This window comes from Sapajus apella, unplaced genomic scaffold (genome assembly GCF_009761245.1).
Source record: "Sapajus apella isolate SASKATOON/1434 unplaced genomic scaffold, GSC_monkey_1.0 scaffold22, whole genome shotgun sequence".
Classification (NCBI taxonomy): domain Eukaryota; kingdom Metazoa; phylum Chordata; class Mammalia; order Primates; family Cebidae; genus Sapajus; species Sapajus apella.
In genome coordinates this window covers 17,605,345-17,624,545 of record NW_022436962.1, presented here as the reverse complement: position 1 = coordinate 17,624,545, position 19,201 = coordinate 17,605,345, and the positions used below count along the sequence as shown (strand labels likewise).

The 19,201-nt window shown below is 38.7% G+C and overlaps 1 protein-coding gene across 1 annotated transcript in view; it reads right to left on the bottom strand.

Moving 5' to 3' along the window:
• Positions 1-8,654: 8,654 nt before the first annotated feature.
• CENPF (centromere protein F) overlaps positions 8,655-19,201 on the bottom strand; it is a 58,720-nt gene continuing 48,173 nt past the window's right edge. The window contains exons 17-20 of the mRNA XM_032289226.1: positions 17,888-18,050; positions 15,890-16,366; positions 14,282-14,460; positions 8,655-9,617 (exon numbers count right to left, since the gene is read on the bottom strand). Of these exons, the coding sequence (XP_032145117.1) occupies positions 9,414-9,617; positions 14,282-14,460; positions 15,890-16,366; positions 17,888-18,050 (1,023 nt within the window). The 3' untranslated portion in view covers positions 8,655-9,413. The remainder of the gene's footprint in view (positions 9,618-14,281; positions 14,461-15,889; positions 16,367-17,887; positions 18,051-19,201) is intronic.

The window sequence follows — 19,201 nt, the reverse complement described above, 5'->3', positions numbered from 1 at the left end:
TTAAAGGGCATACTAAGCAATCAAATGGAAAGTCAATATTCATCCTCTGATTTTTCTCTGGTTTTCATAAATTGAATATAATTCAGGTATGTTGTATGCATAAAGGGAAGGAGTCTAGGGGAAGAAAAGAGGAGGTCTTATGAAATCAACTTACATGCCCATGAATGGTGGACTGGATAAAGAAAATGTGGTATATATACCATGGAATACTACACAGTCATAAAAACAGACTAAATCATGTTCTTCACAGCAACATGGATAGAGTTGGAAGCCATTCTTTTAAGCAGACTAATACAGAAACAGAAAACCAAATATCACATGTTCTTACTTACAAGTGGTAGCTAAACATTGAGTATACATGGACACAAAGAAGGGAACAACAGACACCAGGGCCTACTTGAGGGTGTAGGGTGGGAAGTGCATGAGGACTGAAAATCAACCTATTAGGTACCATGCTTATTACCTGGTTGAGAAAATAATCCATACACCAAATCCCATCCTCACGCCATGCAATTTACCTGTATAACAAACCTGCACACATACCCTTGAACTAAAACAAAAGTTAGAAAGAAAGGAAGAAAGAAGAAAGGAAGGAAGGAAAGAAGGAACAAAGGAAGGAAAGAAGGAACAAAGGAAGGAAGGAAAAGAAAAGAGGAGGTCTTCAAATTCTGACAGATTTTATCTAAAGATATTTTTTAAAAATTTAAAGTCCCAATTGTGTAAAAGGCACATATTGTGTTGGAAAACTACTAAAAAGAAGCCCTGGGATGCATAAAGAGGCTGGCTATTAGCATGGGCTTTGGCGTGGGGAAGAGCCTGGAGAAGGAAAGAAAGGTTCTGTGATGCTGCCACTATAAACACTGGGCATTCATGCTTCATGTGTCAGTCTTCATGACTATTCCATTAACATGTGCACACATATATCTATCCGAGCTGGCAATCTGATCATGGTTTCCCTACTAGTAGGAACTGGTATATCCCCTGGTCTTTAAGGCAGGGCAGAGTAGAGAGCTATTCCACCTGCATGGAGTTCAAGATCCAATTTTCTTAATGCCATCGAAAGTTATTACTTCTTCCAATGTCATGAATGATCATTTCTAGAAAAGAAAATGTGCAAATAAGTATTCACATTGACTGGCCATATGTTCTATTTCTTAAAAAGCATCATTCTGGGCAGCTGGCATATCTTAGGACATGGTTTGGGGTGCAGAAAAAGCTATTTCCCACTTTGGATCTCAATTTCTTCATCTTCAAAGTGATAAGAAAAGCCTAGATAATTAAACTCTATTGTTATAATAGAAGTATGGACATTTCTATTTCATTCTGGATTTTTGGTGATTATAATTTAAATTATGTGATGTTTAGGAAAATCACAATAGGCAGATAATGAATCACTTTAAAAGTCTGAATCAAGAGTCATTGGAAAATTGTATACTTTCTTCATCTACTCCCCTGTATAACTCAGTCCATTTCAGAGGCTAAAATTAGGTTTCAGAGAGGTGTCTTGTACCAATCTAAGTAGAATTGCTTTTCATTACAGACTTGGAGAAATTGAGATCATTAAGCAGCTGGGTTTTCAAGTGCTCTTTTGTTCAGTAACAGGCCAAACCCAAAGAAATGGTAAAGAGAGTAGATGTTGACTAACAAAAAATCTGAAAATAGGATTTGCAGTTGGATCAGGAAGTTTGTGGGTGTTAACAGAATTTCCTACTGGAATTTGTTCTAGGAAATAATTTTTCATTTTCTGACATGACAAGTCCAAGGTTTGGTCAGAAGCTTAGCAAAGTTATCAAGAACCCAGCCTCTTCCCATCTTTCTGACCTAGCATCCTTAGCGTGTTGGGAATGCCTCATTTCTAGTCTCAAAATTAGTCACTGTAGGGTAGTTATCATAGCCAATCACTGGCAAAAGATAATGGGATCACCATAATTGGCTTGTGCTAATTATCCTTTCCTGGGCATGAGTCCATATTCCCTGAGCAAACTGCTGCCCAACATCTGAACAAAAGTGGGGTTCTATTGACAAGAAAGAAGGCAAAAGTGACGGTTGGATAGGCAATCACCATCTCTGCCACAACAACAAAAAATTTCTGTCTGGGGACGATTTAAAAATGGTTGAACTTGGTTTAAAAAACATCTCTTCATTGACTGCAATTTATACGAGATTTGGGAAATCAGTGTGAGACACTTTCAAACCAACATATTCTCTTCTTAAATGAGTTTATGACAGTCTCAAGGGGGAAGTAATCTAATTTCGTTAGACATGTTGGAACAAGATTTAGGATGTAACTTGGGATTCTGATTTTCAATTGAACAGATAGGTAGGTGGAATTTGCAGTAAATCTCAATAAGAACTTGTTTTAAATTCTAGGAATGATGGGTATCCTCCATTTGTTTGTCCTGCCATTAAAATAGGTTATATCTGAATCCATGAACATCTGCTGTTTCCATATTGATGGAGCCTCTGATATTCTCATAGGTTGACTGTCTAACCTCTGAAAAAACTACTTGGGCAGAGCTGAGATGTAGCTCATGGATATGGTCAAGGCTTGACTTTTTTGGAAGGAAAATCGTCTCCACACTCAATGTGTTTACAAACCGGGGCATTGGCATGTCTTTCCTTCCCAACCTGTATATGGTTCCAAGGAAAATGACCACCATGTCTCTGTGTAGGCATACAATGTAGGCTGTGCATAAATAGCACAGAGGGAACAAAGCATTGTGGGTGAACACAGGGCACCCTTATGACCCTCTGCTGGTCTAAATCCAAGAAGATGACCGTTAAAACAACAAACAGTTGGTATCCAGGACAAATAACACCCTCATGTGAACTGCCCAAGGAGTCAAGGTCTAGCAGGAGGGAGTGGGCACCCGGCCAGCAAATGCACTGTTAGATAACACAGCTGTGATTTCAACACCAAGAGGATCTGTTCACATTTAAAACTCAGAAATATCCCAATGTTTCGCTAGAAAGTCTGTTAACTGTAGAAAGCTGCTCATTTTTCCACTCTTGCAAAAGCAGTGTTGGAGACAGCAAAAGTAGAAGTTAAATTTCTTATTATTACAATAGTGTAATTTTTGCTAGGAACCTGGATGCCAAATCAAAAGGTTAAATAAAGCAAATTTTTCCTTAGGCTTGGAGTTGACCTAAGCCCTAATAGAAAGAAACTTCCCCTATTGAGCTCAGAATTGGATTCTGAAAAGAACCTGACAGGCTGGTAGTTTTCTTCACTGAATCCCTTTACTCTCTACTGGGAAGGTGTACGGTCATATATGAAGAACTTTGCGCTGCGGTCCAAGACTAGAGCCCTCAGTTTTGTTTTGACACAAACTTAATAACCTCATTAGGTCCCTTCTTGAATTAGGACCCACTTGACAGGATTATTAAATATCAAATGAGATAAAGCGTTGGAAACGTCAAGCATTTGGTTTAGCAAACAGGGTATTTTTATATATTATTCTCTGGTCATCCTCAAGATGTCCTAGAAAGGTGATATCACAAAATATAGTAACCTTATTCATCTGCCACCATCTTTGAATTGAGGGGACGGTGGCTGGTGGGAATTTGGGGGCTAGAAGTCAACTTGCAAGTCAACGAAAGTGTACGAAGCTTGGGGATATGTATTTCCTTGTAATTTTCTAAAACATCAAACATGTTAAGTAGTTTAACAAACCACTTAAATTTACACACACAAATACACCAACATTAAATAAAACTGGCATTGCCTGCAGCATTAAATCCAACATAAAAACTATCACTTTCCCTTTCAGACTGGGAGCTGCTGCTGTTCTAAAAATGTGGTGGACAGGAATCTACATCTCAATTTCTCCAACCTGAGACTGCTAAACCATTCCTGTCCAGTACTACAAAATGGAAAAAGAAGGGCGGGATACATTGGAAAGATAGTTAAGGGGTAAAAAATTGAGTTTATGGTAACTTCATTCTTAAAATACGCGTCTCCAAAGAAACAGTGCTATCCGTGAAGGTTCCATACGGCTGAAACAAATGTGATTGTCATTTTAACATAGTAAGGGCCAAGTTGGCTACCTGGGCTTAAACTTAGGCACAACTTACAATGTTGTTTCTACAAGGAAATGTATTCTGAGTTCCAAACAACTAATTTATATTTGTACTTCAGGAGCACAACCCATTTGTAAATAAAATTGTAGTGATTGTTTTCTTTAGATATTTTTAATGAGCCAAGCAAACAAAAACTAAAAACCTGTGAATGGCTCATTTGCAAGATCAATAATTGAATGATATGTACACATCTATAGTGATTAAACTCATTTGCAAAATAAGCATTATGGTATTGACATTAGTAAAAATTTCAGATAAGAACTTGATCTGAAAAAAAGTTATATGTAATTATCTTTATGCAGAATAACCAACATTCTAGTCAGTGTAAAATCGTAAGTGTAAAGTATTAACAAATTAACTGTGACAACGCCAAGAGGTATTATCATTTATATCCAATTTTAACAATGAAGAAACTGAGGCTGCGCGTGGTGGCTCACACCTGTAATCCCAGCACTTTGGGAGGCAAAGACAGGCGGATCAACTGAGGCCAGGTGTGTGAGACCAGCCTGGCCAACATGGTGAAACCTCGTTTCTACTAACAATTCCAAAATTAGCTTGGCATGGTGGCACACTCCTGCAGTCCCAGCTACTTTGGACGCTGAGGCAGGAGAATTGCTTGAACCGAGGAGGCAGAGGTTGCAGTGAGCCAATATTGCACCACTGCACTCCAGCCTGGGTGACAGAGTAAGACTGTGTCGCAAAATTAAAAAAAAAAGGAAAGGAAAGAAACTGAGGCACAGAGAATTAAGTAATTTGACTAAGGTCAAATGGGACCCCAAGGCATGTTGACACCTTTCACTTTTAATGTCTATATTATATTAAACGTTTGTATTTGAAGTATTTTGTATTTGGTTTTCCAGACCAGACTTTTTTATATATAACGTCCACATTTTAGATACAGGCAGTACATGTGCAGGTTTGTTACGAGGGTATATCTCATGATGCTGAGGTTTGGGGTATTATCCTGTCATCAAAGTAGTGAGCATAGTACCCAATAGTTTTTCAACTCTTGGTCCACCCTTCCTCCTTCCCCCATCTAGTAGTCCTCAGTGTCTATTGCCCCCTTCTTTATGTCCATGTGTACCGACATTTAGCTCCGACTTAAAAGTGAGAACATGTGGTATTTGGCTTCCTGAGTTAATTTGCTTAGGATAATGGTCTCCAGTTGTATCCATGTTGCTGCAAAGTACATGATTTCATTTTTATTTATGGCATCATAGTATTCCATGGCATATATTCCATAGGTATGTGCCATGGAATACTATGATGCCATAAACCACGGCATTTTCTCTATTCAGTCACCATTGATGGGTCCTAGGCTGATTCCATGTCTTTGCTATTGTGAATAGTGCTGCAATGAACATAGGAGTGCATGTGTCTTTTTGGAAGAATGATTTATTTGCCTTTGTTTATAATTACTTTCTTTTTTTTTTTTTTGAGACGGAGTTTCGCTCTTGTTACCCAGGCTGGAGTGCAATGGCGCGATCTCGGCTCACCGCAACCTCCGCCTCCTGGGTGCAGGCAATTCTCCTGCCTCAGCCTCCTGAGTAGCTGGGACTACAGGCACGCGCCACCATGCCCAGCTAATTTTTTGTAGTTTTAGTAGAGACGGGGTTTCACCATGTTGACCAGGATGGTCTTGATCTCTTGACCTCGTGATCCACCCGCCTCGGCCTCCCAAAGTGCTGGGATTACAGGCTTGAGCCACCGCGCCCGGCCTGCCTTTGTTTATATACCCAGTAATAGGATTGCTGGGTAGAATGGTAGTTCTATTTTAAGTTCTTTGAGAAATCTCCAAACCATTTTCCACAGTGGCTGAATTAATTTGTATTCCCATCAACACTGTATAGGCGTTCCCTTTTCACCACAACCTTGCCAGCATGTTAATTTTTGATGTTTTAATAATGGCCATTCTGACTGGTGTGAGATGGTGCCACATTGTGGTTTTGATTTGCATTTCTCTGATGATTAGTGATCTTGAGCATTTTTTCATGTTTGTTGGTCAGTTTTATGTTTTCTTTTGAGAAGTGTCTGTTCATGCCCACTTTTTAATGGGGTTCTTTTCCTTGTTGAATTGCAAAAAAGGCTCTTTGAAAGGATTTACCTTTACATAAATAATGTTTATGCATTAATTTAGTAGACAACTTTTAGATAGTAGACAACTTTTAGGAATTAAAACGTATACCTAGTCCCATCTTACATTTTGAAATTAAATAGAAGGTAACACAAATCAGATACAGACATCCTAGATATCTTCATTGCCATTGCACATAGAAAGGGGAAAAGCTACCTAATATCATCTGAAAATCTATACTATCAGAATTATTCTGGAAAAGCCTGCTTCCAGAGAGGCAGCAGGACAAACGAGAGAGAATGGGCTTTGTATTTGCAAAGCTGAGGTCGACACTCAACTCTGCTGCTTCCTGGGCCAAATACTCTGAGCCTATTTTATCTTGTTTGATGAGGATAATCATTTTGCAAGGTTGTTGGGAGACACAATTATTATTAAGCAAGATTTCCCCAGACCTATGAGTGAGAAGTTTGACCTTGTAACCTCAGAAAGGTGAAAGTTTCCGCACACATGAAAATACCTTGTAAAATGTATGACTTCCCATCCAGTTGAGCCAAAGCTAAAGTGAGTAGTGGCATTAGATACATAGCTGGGCCTGGGGGTAGAATGCCAGCTTCAGGTCCTCAGACTTTTCAAATGAGAATAGCCAGGCCCTTCTGAGGCACTCAAGGCTCTGTTATCTCCACAGTCAGTGAATTAATATAAAACTCCTTCCCCTTCAAAGAGAAGGCAGCTTATATGAATAGAAGCAGGAGAGCACATAACTCTCAACTATCAAGTGGTAGTTAACAATTTTTGGTACTTACTGTCCTCTTCAAGAAATAATTGTATCCCCCTCCTTAACTATAGAAGAGAAATATGAAAAACATGCTAATGATCAGTCCAACTTCAGACTGTGGTGCAGTAAACCTGTGGCTTACAAGAACTGATCCATTTATTTACTATTTAAATTTCTTTCATGACATATTTCCCATAGGCTGAAGGATTTTGGAAGAACTTGGAAATTTTAAAATAACAATTGGTGGTGAGCCATGCTAAGAGAAGTTAGAAACTTTTGCAGACTCAAACCAGTTGGAAAGTGGAAGAGCTCTCCCCTCCTTGAGTTAGGGGCCCCTAGGAAGAAGTACCCCAACTTCTTTCCAGGTGCAAACAAATCTGTGAAAATTTACCAATTCCAACAAAATAAATAAACTGGGATCAAATGAGAAAAATCACAAATAAATCTCAAAGAAGGCAAGTGAGAGGGTGAAGGGAGGGGTGTCTCAAGAAATCAGGCTACATTTATATTTTGGTTTTTATTTCTTTCTTTTTGAAGATGCAGTCTCCTTAGACTGCCAACAATTCCCAATAACACAAAGGTCCATTTCAGTTCTTACACAATATTCATGGTAAAAGAATCATCTCAACCAAGACCCTCATTGTATAGATGAGAATCTGTTTCCCAGATATCTGGACTTGATTCGCTTTCCCACATGATTTGTCAATGGGAATCTTACTCATGACTCAACTGGTTTATAAGGTACTTGTGAGTTGGAATGGTAGCATGTTTACTTTTCACCCCATATGCAGCTCAGCTCATAACAGAACAAGTGTTGTTAGCTTGAGGAAAAGAATAATGTCCTGGTTGTCCACTTACAAGATTTGGAACAATTCTCTACAGTTACAAAAATGGAAGTATCCAAGTAACAAGAGCAGCAGCTATGGCACACCTAGGAAAAAGATGAAGATGCTTTCAAGGACCTATGACACTACCCAGCAAAGCCTCCTGAGTGGAATCTTCCAATTGCTGGAGACAGCCAACAAAGCTGATGGCTTGATCCCAACAACGTCTGCTCAGGGTCATGCTCTTGAACACATGGCAGCCCTGGAATGATTTATGGTAAGGATATTGCACCAGACCTCAAGCCCAAACAACTGCAGAAAGAAGAGGAAAGTCAGGATATCACTTTCAGTTGATGAATACTAAGTAGCTTAATATTATTGAAGCATTATCCAACAACAGAGGTCACCTTGCAAAGGACAACTTTTAAATATAAATGATGGTGCTTATTGAGGTTTGTGTATCAATCTGGACTAAAAGCCAAGAACACATGATCTTTTACTAGCACATGTCCTAGGAAACTTTTTTACGCTGATTCAAGAACGTTAAGAACTTGTTCAAATCTTTCTGCATCTGACAAGGCTCATAATGCCTGCATGTTTTCGAAACTATATTATCATCAATAAGTGAGCTGGCAAATACCACATACCTGTATCCTTGATGATGTGGTTTAATGGAGACACAAATGTAGGAGGCACTGGGCTGAACATATTACATTCCCATATACTCCTTATGACCCATATTCCAAATTATGTCTTTTAATACAACTCAGTATGCTAAGATCTTTTGTTTAAAGATCTGTATCGTTTGTTCAAACATTTTTACTTTTATAAGAGGCTGTTGCAGTTAGCAAGAGACAGTACCAGTATTCATAATACCTTTACACTTAGGAATCATTCTTAGAGAAAATGAAGGTGACTCTTTTATTAGAAAACAAAGGCTATATGTTAATACATCACCAGGTATGAGAATGCATACCAAATAACTGTAAAAAATTGGTTAAAAAAGAAAAAACACAATGACAAACAGAGTATAGCGCACCTCTAGGAAGCCTGCAACCCTAATTGGAAGTAAGCATATACCCACACACACATATATACAGGTTACATAAGCAAAGATGTCTAAAACAGACTGGAAGAGAAAAATAAACACTCCTGCATGTATATGTGTGCATGTTTTCCTTAAAAACATATAACATGCTTTTCTTTCATTTTACTCAGCTCGAAGAAATTCTTGATCCAAAACTATTCCATGCCTAATAGTACAGATAGAAGAATATCATAAGCAAAAGCCTACATTTTCCTAGAGCTGTTAATTGAAAGTATAAAATGTGTTTTGCATTTTTCAGTGTAAAATCCACATACAAACGAGATGATACAGTGCTTATCATTTTAATTGTAACATATTACCAAAAAGCTTTATATACATAGCTTTATACTATTTACATTACAGGAGAGGAATGTCAATGCTAATAGGTGATCAGTGCTTCTAAACTTTTTCAATACCTACACATGGGTAAAGAGTACAATATATTTAAGACTTCTAAGGAATTGTTTTCTCCTCACTGATAAAGTGCTCCCTGGCTAAAGAAAAGTCCTGTAGGCAGAGCCTTATCTATTCAATGACTGTCACCTCCCAGGGGTACTGACACACAAGGTGTCTTCACTGGACCTTACAGTTCTCACTGCCCTTGGGCTCCACGCCAGCTTTGGGGCTGGGGGTGCGTCGGCCTCGCTTGGCCCTCAGGCCCTCTCTGGGGCTGTCAGCCGGACTTCTCTCAGGAAGATTATTAACTAAGAGAGATTTCGTGGTGGGTTCTCGGAGGACAGTGCCTGAATCCACTGGGCTCTGCTGAGCAACTTTGACCTGTAACACAAACATCTTTGTTAGAGGTTTCAATCACATTCACATTTCTACAGTATGAAAAATAAAGTACTATCTCACTAAGTTTTAAGTTAAATTCTTCTTCTCTACAAGTTACACATAACTCTAGTATTTCCTCTTCCCTGAAAATAGGCCCCACCTAATAGAGAAGTTAGGAGGATATCTAACTTCTAACAAGTTATCAATCCTCCCTTGGCACCTCTGATGGCAAAGACTATGTATATACCTATGTACTCCTGGTGCCCACAGCATGCTCGACCACATGGTACATGTCCAGTGAATTCCTAAGTGAAAAAAACCTGCCTCTATTGTCCTAACTAGCCATTGCTGTTGTTTAAAACAAACATAACCCAAATGAGTAATACTACCTCCACAGGGTAGAGAATTTTAAAATGACCAAGGACCTATTCAGGGTATTTTAATCATTTTCCCTGTATGGTTGGTTGTTTCCATCTTGAATTTGGACTATAGCAGAAGGGCAACTATCTAACAATAAAGTCCAGAAGGAATAAATCTCCTCTCAAACATCCTGCCTTTTAAAAGAAAGAGATATCTCAGAAAATGTAAGACGTTAAGTAGATGAGAGAGTAAGGTAACTGATAAGTGAAGATATTTTGAAACTGGGCCAGGCTTAGTGGCTCACACCTATATTCCCAGCTACTCAGGAGGCTGAGGCAGGAGGATCACTTGGGCCCCGTTGTTTGAGTCTGCAGTGAGCCGTGATCTGTCACTGCACTCCAGCCTGGGTGACAGAGCAAGATTAAAAAAAAAAAAAAAAAAATTAACTTTATATAGTAAAAAAAGATATGGGGTCAAAAAAGAGCAAGAAAAATGAAGTACAGGAAAGCTTCACCTAGCCAAAGTTAAAGGCAAAAGTGGAAGATTCAAGTAGGAAGATCTTTCAGAGAGAAAGGAGAAGGGCCTCTTGCATAATGGACACAAGGATCTGTGTCCAGCACAGACACCAAGAAGTAACTATGTGACAGATACTCCCTGGATCTCCTTCTGATGCAAGAAGAAAAGGGAATGGAAATTATTTTCCCATTTATATTCTTTCCATAGGAAGCATGTGGTTTGAAAAAGGCAGTTAAATACTTTTCATTACATGAAACATAGCAAATCTGGCCAACAGATCAAATCCCAGGAAAGCTCACTTTTCCCTTGGGGTATGTCCAGGACACTGAAAAGATGCAGCCTTGGAAGATCAAGACTTAATGGAAAATTACCATCCATGGAAAGTCAAAGAAAAAAAATAAAACAGAGTTTTGCTGGTACTTTTTTTTTTTTCCAGAGAAATAGTGATTCCAAAGACAAGGTTTCCCTGGAACCCACCAGATGTACAAGAAAAATCTTTAGGTTTGCCATTTAAAAAGAGAGAAAGAGACAGATACCCTACAGCAAATAGAAAATTTGAACCTGTAAGACTGTCTATCCCAGTCAAATGGCTAACGTCCACTTTTTTTTTGGCTTCTCCTCTCTAAACTCAATTTCTGATACTGAATTGAGGACACTGTAGTTGTGATCAGAATCTAAACTGTGGATTTGATCTTCTTTTAGTTAGTTAGCTTCGGAATGGTCTATAACCAGACAAAGTCAAATTCACCAAGTATTTATTAAGATAGCACATCCTCCTAGACTAACACAGGGGAAAAATAGTACATGCATACCCTAATTGTCTTATAACTGATTCTTCAGTTTTAATAGGGAGAGGGCAGATATGCAGACAGTTCAGTGAAATGAACCTCAAAAGTGGGAAAAAATGCAAGACCCCCAGACAACCAACGCCACCATCCATGATGGGCTCTACAGCTTATCTGCCAGTCCTCTGGAACTGATCGCAAAGCCCAGGTTCAGGAGATCAGGTCTACAATCGCTGTCTCCCTTATTCCCAACAAACCAGAAGTTCCTAAGCTTATCCATCCCAGTGACATAATCCAGAATGATCCTCACCTAATGTGCATTTTGCCCATTTTTTCCCCTTTGAACTTGTCAGATGTCACTAAAGGTCTTGCTAAATGACCTAGGAAACTGTCTCTCTCATAACTTAGCCAGTCACCTTAAAGGAGAACTCACAATCCTGAGTTTCTAAGCAACTGCTTTGGGAAATAAGACCTTGCCCTAGATTTTTAAAACTAAGTGATGAAATATGCTTAACAGATGAGGCAAGCATTTTAACAGGGCAACTCAGAAAAAGCTGAATTAAATTAAAAATTACTAGGCTAGCTTTCGAAGAGTTTGAATCTAATCATGAAGTCTCCTATTACTGCTCTCAAAAGGACCCCGTCCGCATTTGTAAGTGCACAAAATTGCTTAGCAATTCATAACTGCTGGTGCCTGCTGAACGGCATGTAGCTAATGCACTGAACAAAATCTGCAGGAAACCATGGTTACTATTCCCTACTCAGCAGATTCAACAGCAGTGAGGAGAGCAGGCCCCCTAGCGTGCAAAGCTCTTTTTCCTAGATAGTAAGTCTGAACACCACATGCAAACTGCTTTTACCAACTTTTACCAGTTCTTCATAACAGCAAAAAAATGACTCATGATTATTTCATAAGACCATTTCCTAGCCTGCCTTAATAAACATCTATTAATGCAATCACTTCAGGACATTCACAGTTCATTCATTTAATGAATATTTGTTGAATGTCAGACACTACTTTAGACATAAACTATAGATATAATCAGTAGTAACCTTACAGAACTCAAATTGCAAATCAGAAGACAGACATTTAAGCAAGAAATTACAATAAAGAGAGCTGCCTAAAGACAGTGTAGGCACAGAGTACTAGCTTATGTCATGGTTTTCTGTTCTGAGAGAATCAGACAAACACTTCATTTGATCTCCATAAGTGTGAGACAAACAGGAATGGATGTTACTTTTTACGAGGGGGAAAGGGTGGCTCCCAGTCACCCTTCTAAGAAAATGGCACAGCCCATATCAGGACCGTAACCCTGCCTCCTTCTGTATTTAGTATCCAGTGGATACCTCATAGTTGATAGCTTTGGACAAGCCTGGTAGCTCCACTCTTTAGGGGCACTAGTTGCTTAAAAGAGAAGCTGTTCTTATGTTCATTGGAAAGTCAGTATATTCAGTATATTAAATATATATTCTCCAGTATGTACTTCAGTATTTTGTTGTTGGCAGCATGTAAAAGTTAAATCCAAATGTGAGTGAGAGAGAGAATTTGGTGGGGGAGGGGAGGACAATTTGCACAAAACGGTAGAATATTTCTAATAGGAGTAATGAATGGGTCCATTTTAATGAGTGAAAGAAAATCTCAGATCATTCTTCTTCATACTTGAATTAATAAAATTTTTATTATAATGAGCATGATGAACAAACTTATTACTAAGTATAATTCCTTAATGCTTATAGCTTTTATGCATCAACAAAAACAAATTTGCAAATCTGTTGTTGTGACATTTAGATTAAGAAATCTAAATATATTATGCTCTTTAGATCTCCCATGTATAACCACCAATATGTTCATATTTGGAATCCAAAATCCTAAGAACGTGCTTGCTCACTTATGAATTATCACATTACACAAATAGGGGTTATTATACTTTCAAGGCTTTGTTTTCTGGTTAGAGGTTATCAGCTCACATACTTGATCAAACTCCGACAAGTGAGCAATCAAGGTAAAATCACAGACTGTTCAAACTCTTTGAAGCTATTCCAGCAATTTCCAAAAATATTCCCCTAGACTCTAGTCTAAGAAACACTAATACTCACACCTGTAATCCTAGCACTTTGGGAGGCCAAGGTGGGTGGATTGCCTGAGCTCAGGAGTTCTAGGCCAGCCTAGGCAACATGGCAAAACACCATCTTAAAAAAAAAAAAAAAAAAAATCAGAAACACTAGTATCATAGAAAGATCAAGACTGTGGAGTTGAGAGAAAATAGGGGTTGACACAGGGAGATTAAATCTTTATAAGTCTCATGTTCTTCACTCTTTTATATCACTTACTGTGAGAGTTCAATAAAATGAGTAAGACAAATAAAATGCGTATACTTTGCATACTTAAATGGTAGCTGCTGGTATGGATCATAATAACAGGAATAAAGATCTGTTAAGCAAATATTCTCTATGTTCTACATAACATTTTCTGGGATACTGTAAGGTACACAGAGGTCACTAAGATTCTGTCATATCCTCAACAATCAAAAGAGAGAAATCCATAAACACAGTTCCTTTCCTTAAATATCTACTGAAATATGTGCTTTTTTTTTTTTTTTTTTTTAAGAAAGTAAAGGATTTATAAAGAATTAGCAGCTGGGGGCAGATAAGTGACAGTTTGAAACAAACTATGACTAATACCTGTGGCAAAAAGGAAAATTACCTCTTCAAATCCTTCATCAGTAATGCCTAAAACTTTCTTACAAATCCGCTGAGTTTGATGTAACAATGCCATTTTCCAAACTATACTCAAGTGGCCTGTTGAGTCAAGGATGAGATCATGTACCCTGATACTATCATGCTCACCCTCTCACTTGCTCACTACTTACTGACTTACACCACACCAAGAAGGTCAGACTTTTTTAAAGGGCCCCTGAATTAGGGAGTGCAGTGTCCAATCCTCACGCAGGTAATACCGCAGTTTTCTGGATCTCAAACAGCAGATGGATGTTGACAATAGTTTACCTTTTGTGATCTGCTGCCACCAGCTGTTGGTTTGGAGGACTCTGCAAGATTTTCTTTGCTGAGACTCAGTGGGGATAGTGCTAACTTCTGTGCAGCCAGGCGGGGGCTGGTCCGAGTCGCCATGGTTGTTCTCCGCAGGATATATGGGCTAGTCTTCCCAGTTGGGATGTCAGCAAACCCTAAGGGCAAAAAAGCTAACTGTCAGCACTGCGAGGTCCAATTCTATCTACAATGGAAACGCTATTCACCAGGTGGTTTTAACAAGGATAAAGCCAACTCCAAAAAATATTTTGTCCTAGCCATTGCGGTCAATGGATTACTCTTCACCTGCCCTGGGAGTCACCAAGTTGAATCAAGTAACTAACAGGTTTCTCTTATTAGAAACATAGAAAACAACAATGAGAGAAGGGAAAATAACACTACAAAGAAAAAACCTTTCTGCATCTATCTTCCACATGGATGTTTTACTATGCATTTTTCTAAGATCTAAAGAACTCCAGCAGGCCTTATAGTAAAATTGGGTTGGGGGAAAAAAGAGGGTATAATAGAAAAAAAAAAAAAAAGGCAAGTGCTTGTTTACAGGGGGAAATGTAAAATGGTAACAGCTACTTCAGGCGAGCACTCTCACGTAGGTGGGAGGAGAAAGTTTTGACTGACCTTCCTAAAGGTGATTTCACACTCACTCCTGTTGTCTCTTTCCATAGAAGGAAGTGACATGACTTTTGATGACCCAGAGAAGAAAGTCAATCCCAGGGATACTAAGAGTTAGCGTATCAACAAACACTCCAGAACTGCATTTAGGGCTAACTAAAGCAGCATTTGTTTTTGTTTTTCACATTTTAACTACATATAAAAATTACCAGTGAGAGAGAGCTAACTATTTTTGGGCTTTAGTTACTCAGAACAATGCTTTTCAAACCAACTATGGCAAAGAATCAGTTTTGATATTCGGGGGCAGTTGGCGGGGGGGTGGGGGGGTGGAAGAATTTCCAATCTGCTGTGGAATAATATTTTTGTATGATAGAATGAGAATGAAATCAACAGAAAAAAAAATGATTATGTGCTTGGATGTTGCAAAAATGTCAAGTTGCTATGAAAATTCCTAAATTCCTACTTAATTGCTATCCTTTTTTTCAGTCAGGAACCAGTAACAAACAGTTCCTAGACTGGCACAGTCCCTGGGCCAGACTTGAGGGAGAACCAAGTTTAAAAACAAAACAAAGTGTAGTCAGTAGCTCCAGTCAGGGGACCAGCATGACAGACACCCTCCAGCTCATCTGCTAGCTGGGTCAGTCATGACCAAATGTAGGAAACCTTGAAGGGTGTCCTTGCTGTAATGATTTTTTCAGCATTCAAGCAACAAATTCTAAACAGATTTCAGACAGTCATCTTTCCAATCTACCAGCTCTTTTGTTAATGTGACACAAGTAATTAGATCCTTGAGGAAAATATATGCCTCATCCATTTAAAAGCAGACTGTTGTTTATGAACGTCAATGAGATTATTGCACGATAATGTAAAAAGCAAATGCTTTTGTCTTTTTATATGTGAACTATTACATGGAATTTCAAAAGAACACAAATAATTTTGTTTTTAAATTAGGCATACCCTTCTTTACAACTTCTGGAAGTCCCTCTGGTTCAAACTCGGTATCTTGCGTGTCCTTTGCAGGGTGAATACCTCTCGTGACTGCTTTCTTACTTTTTTTAGAAAATGTCTCTGGAGTAGAAGGTGTTGGTCCTCTACCATTTTCCCATATCCCACTGGACCTTTGTCTCTTGCCTGAAGCTTTATTTTGGCCAGATGATAACCTCTTTTCAGTAGCAGAAGGAATTGGAGATGGTCCTGGAACAGCTGCATCTAGCAAAGGAGACCCTCGGAAATCTTGTTTATATTGCTGTGAAGAGAGATGGGCCACTTGTGTCTCTAACATCTCTTTAGCTTTCTCTAACTTTTCATGGCTTATAAGCAAGGAACAGTACTTATCCAAGTACTCGTCTGCCTCCTTGGTTTTTTCTTCAAGAGTTTCTTTCAGTTCTTTGATCTCAGTCATGAATTCATCAACCTTAGCATCCAAAACAGTACCTGTCCAAAATAAAGCAACACATGATGTGCAACTTGATGCTTCTCTAGTTAACAATGGGCCCCGTGAAGCAGATAATCTTAGACTTGTTCTTTCTTTTTTTTTGAAGAGATGGGGGAGATATATCTGTATATGTTCTTATAGTTCAAACAACTCTCGTTTGGGAGGTATCACATCAAGGTAGATATTCTAGTTCCATGACATTCACTGGGACAGCTTAAATAAAATCCACCAAAATCTCAAACACATATTTCAGCCAACTCATTAAATTTTTTTGTAGTACCAGTTATATGCAGTCAATAAATTCATTTTTACATCCTTGTTTTCCTCAGTCCATTCTGTCTACCGTAAGTGGATGAACAGAAGTCAGTAAAGATAATGAAGCCTCTGTTGTATGGCTTTGGGAGACACGATTCTAACAAATAACCAGGCAAATCCAAAAAACACTCTGAAAGCATTTGAAGGCAATGGAGGGTCTGATGAACAATGGTTTGGGGGAACACGATACAGGTGAGAATCTTGGTCAACTTATAGCTGCCATAGGTGATACTAAATCCGTTAGAAAAATCTCCTGAAGCCCCAGTCTACCCTAAGCACTGTTTCCAACAGGGAAAACTGTTGACCCACACTCTGCCATGTTACAGACCAGAGAAACTAGTCAGATTATGCTTGTCGTCATCTACCCACATGGTAAGCACTTGCCACTCCAGGGACATAAGTGGATAAAAGTGACAAGGAGAGTTATCATTCTTTCCTTTTCTATGTTGCCTACACAACTAAATATATACCTCCCGCTCTCACCCATTCCCATTAGTTGACCCATACAAATGGACCAAGGACAACAAGGGTCAGCTTTTTATAAATAACCAAAGCCAACTTCATTGCCAATCTATTGACAAAGGAACCACATAACTGGACATCAACATAAAAAACTCTTCTTAGAATGGCTGATTAGCAAAAAATACCACCAGCTTTTTGCATGTTTTATAGAACAGAAGATGCAATAATTCTACTTCAAAATGGCTTCATTCAGCCCAAGCATGGTGGCTCATGCCAATAGTCCTAGCACTTTGGGAGGCCGAGGTGGGCAGATTGCTTGAGACCATGAATTCAAGACCAGCCTGCGCAACATGGCAAAAGCTTGCCTCTACAAAAAATACAAAAATTAGTTGGGCGTGGTGGTGCCTACCTATAGTCCAGCTATTCAGGAGGCTGAGGTGGGAGGATCCCTTGGACCCAGGAGGTCAAGGCTGCAATGAGCCATAAAGGTGCTACTGTACAGCCTGGGTGATATAGCAAGACACTGTCTCAAAAACAAACAAACAAAAAGGCTTCATTCTGAGTCCTATAATGATCCCAAGAGAAGCACAAAATTCAGAAATTGGAAAATGGATTAATGCTGAAAAATCAGCATTCAGTAATAGAACACAGCACTAAAAATAGCTCCTATGCACTCACACCATGTGTTATTTCACTATTGGAAAAGAGTTCTGGCTAGCTGATATGCCCCAGTTAACACCCACCTGTTTTCTGCCTCTCCTGTGCAGCTTCAAGTTGAGACAGTTCTTTCTGCAATGTCTCCTTTTCCTCTTCCAGCTGTTTACAGGATTTCATCAACAACTTTATTTTCCCCTGGGCACGTTCATTTTCCTTCTTCAACTGATTTACACATTTTAGATTGTCCATCTACAAAATAAAAGCAATTCCACTTAAAACCTTGAATTTCTTTTTACAAGCAAATAGAAAAATGAGATACAAGATTCATATATTGTAAATTTAAGAATTATTAGATTCACAACAAAACATCTAAAGATGCAAAAAACCATTCATCTTCTCTACTCAGTATCCTAAGTCCTCCTAATTAACAATGTGATTTTTGTTATTCTTTCTTAGTATCACAAGTATAAGCTATGGTTCCTGAGATGTCTATTAAGTGCCCACTGTGTCTGTATTTATCCAGTGGAAATCGCATTGGATTACTGGGCAGGGAGACCAGGAACTATTCTTGGTGGGTCCAAAATTCTCAATGAGAGAATTGTGTCCCCATTTGTAATCACACTGTTACAGTTTCAACACCTGCCATGGTATTTTTTTTTAGCCATACCAAGTGAAGGCCAAATGATATTATAGCTCACTATACAATGTTAAATTTTATTGTGGCTCAAATAGAAAGACAATAGAATGGTGGGAGAATTGTGTCCTCATAATTCTGCTGAGTGGTACAAGTTCACATCCTTATTCAGAATTCCCAAATCAAAAAAGAGCTATGAAAATGATTTAGAGGCAAAACCCAACCTGAACAGATATAAAGGCATTTATAGTCTTTATTAATTTATTTATTTATTTATTTTTAAGACAGGACCTTCCTCTGTCATCCAGACTGGGATGCAGTGGCACCATCATGGCTCACTGCATAACCTTTTAGACCCAAGCGATCCTCCCACCTCACCTTCCCAAGGTTTTATTTTTTTTTTTTTTAGAAATGGGGTCTCACTATGTTACCCAGGCTGGTCTCAAATTCTGGCCTCCCGAAGTGCTGGGATTCTAGGCATGAGTCACCATACCTTGCCCAATATATATAGTCTTTATTTATCCTGCCTGGTGAGAATATCCACACATTTTGCTGCAGAAATCTGAAGTTGATTATGCAATATTATAGCTGATCCCACTGGGATATTATATATGGCATATGCATTATATTATGTAATATCTTTTAAAATGCAGAATTCTAAAATAATCTGGTACGGCATCATGAATTTACAAAGGAAGACCAAATGGCAGCAGGAGGAGGAGGGGGAATGGGGGTGGGGAGTGCAGTACCATATTCATGTTGCAAG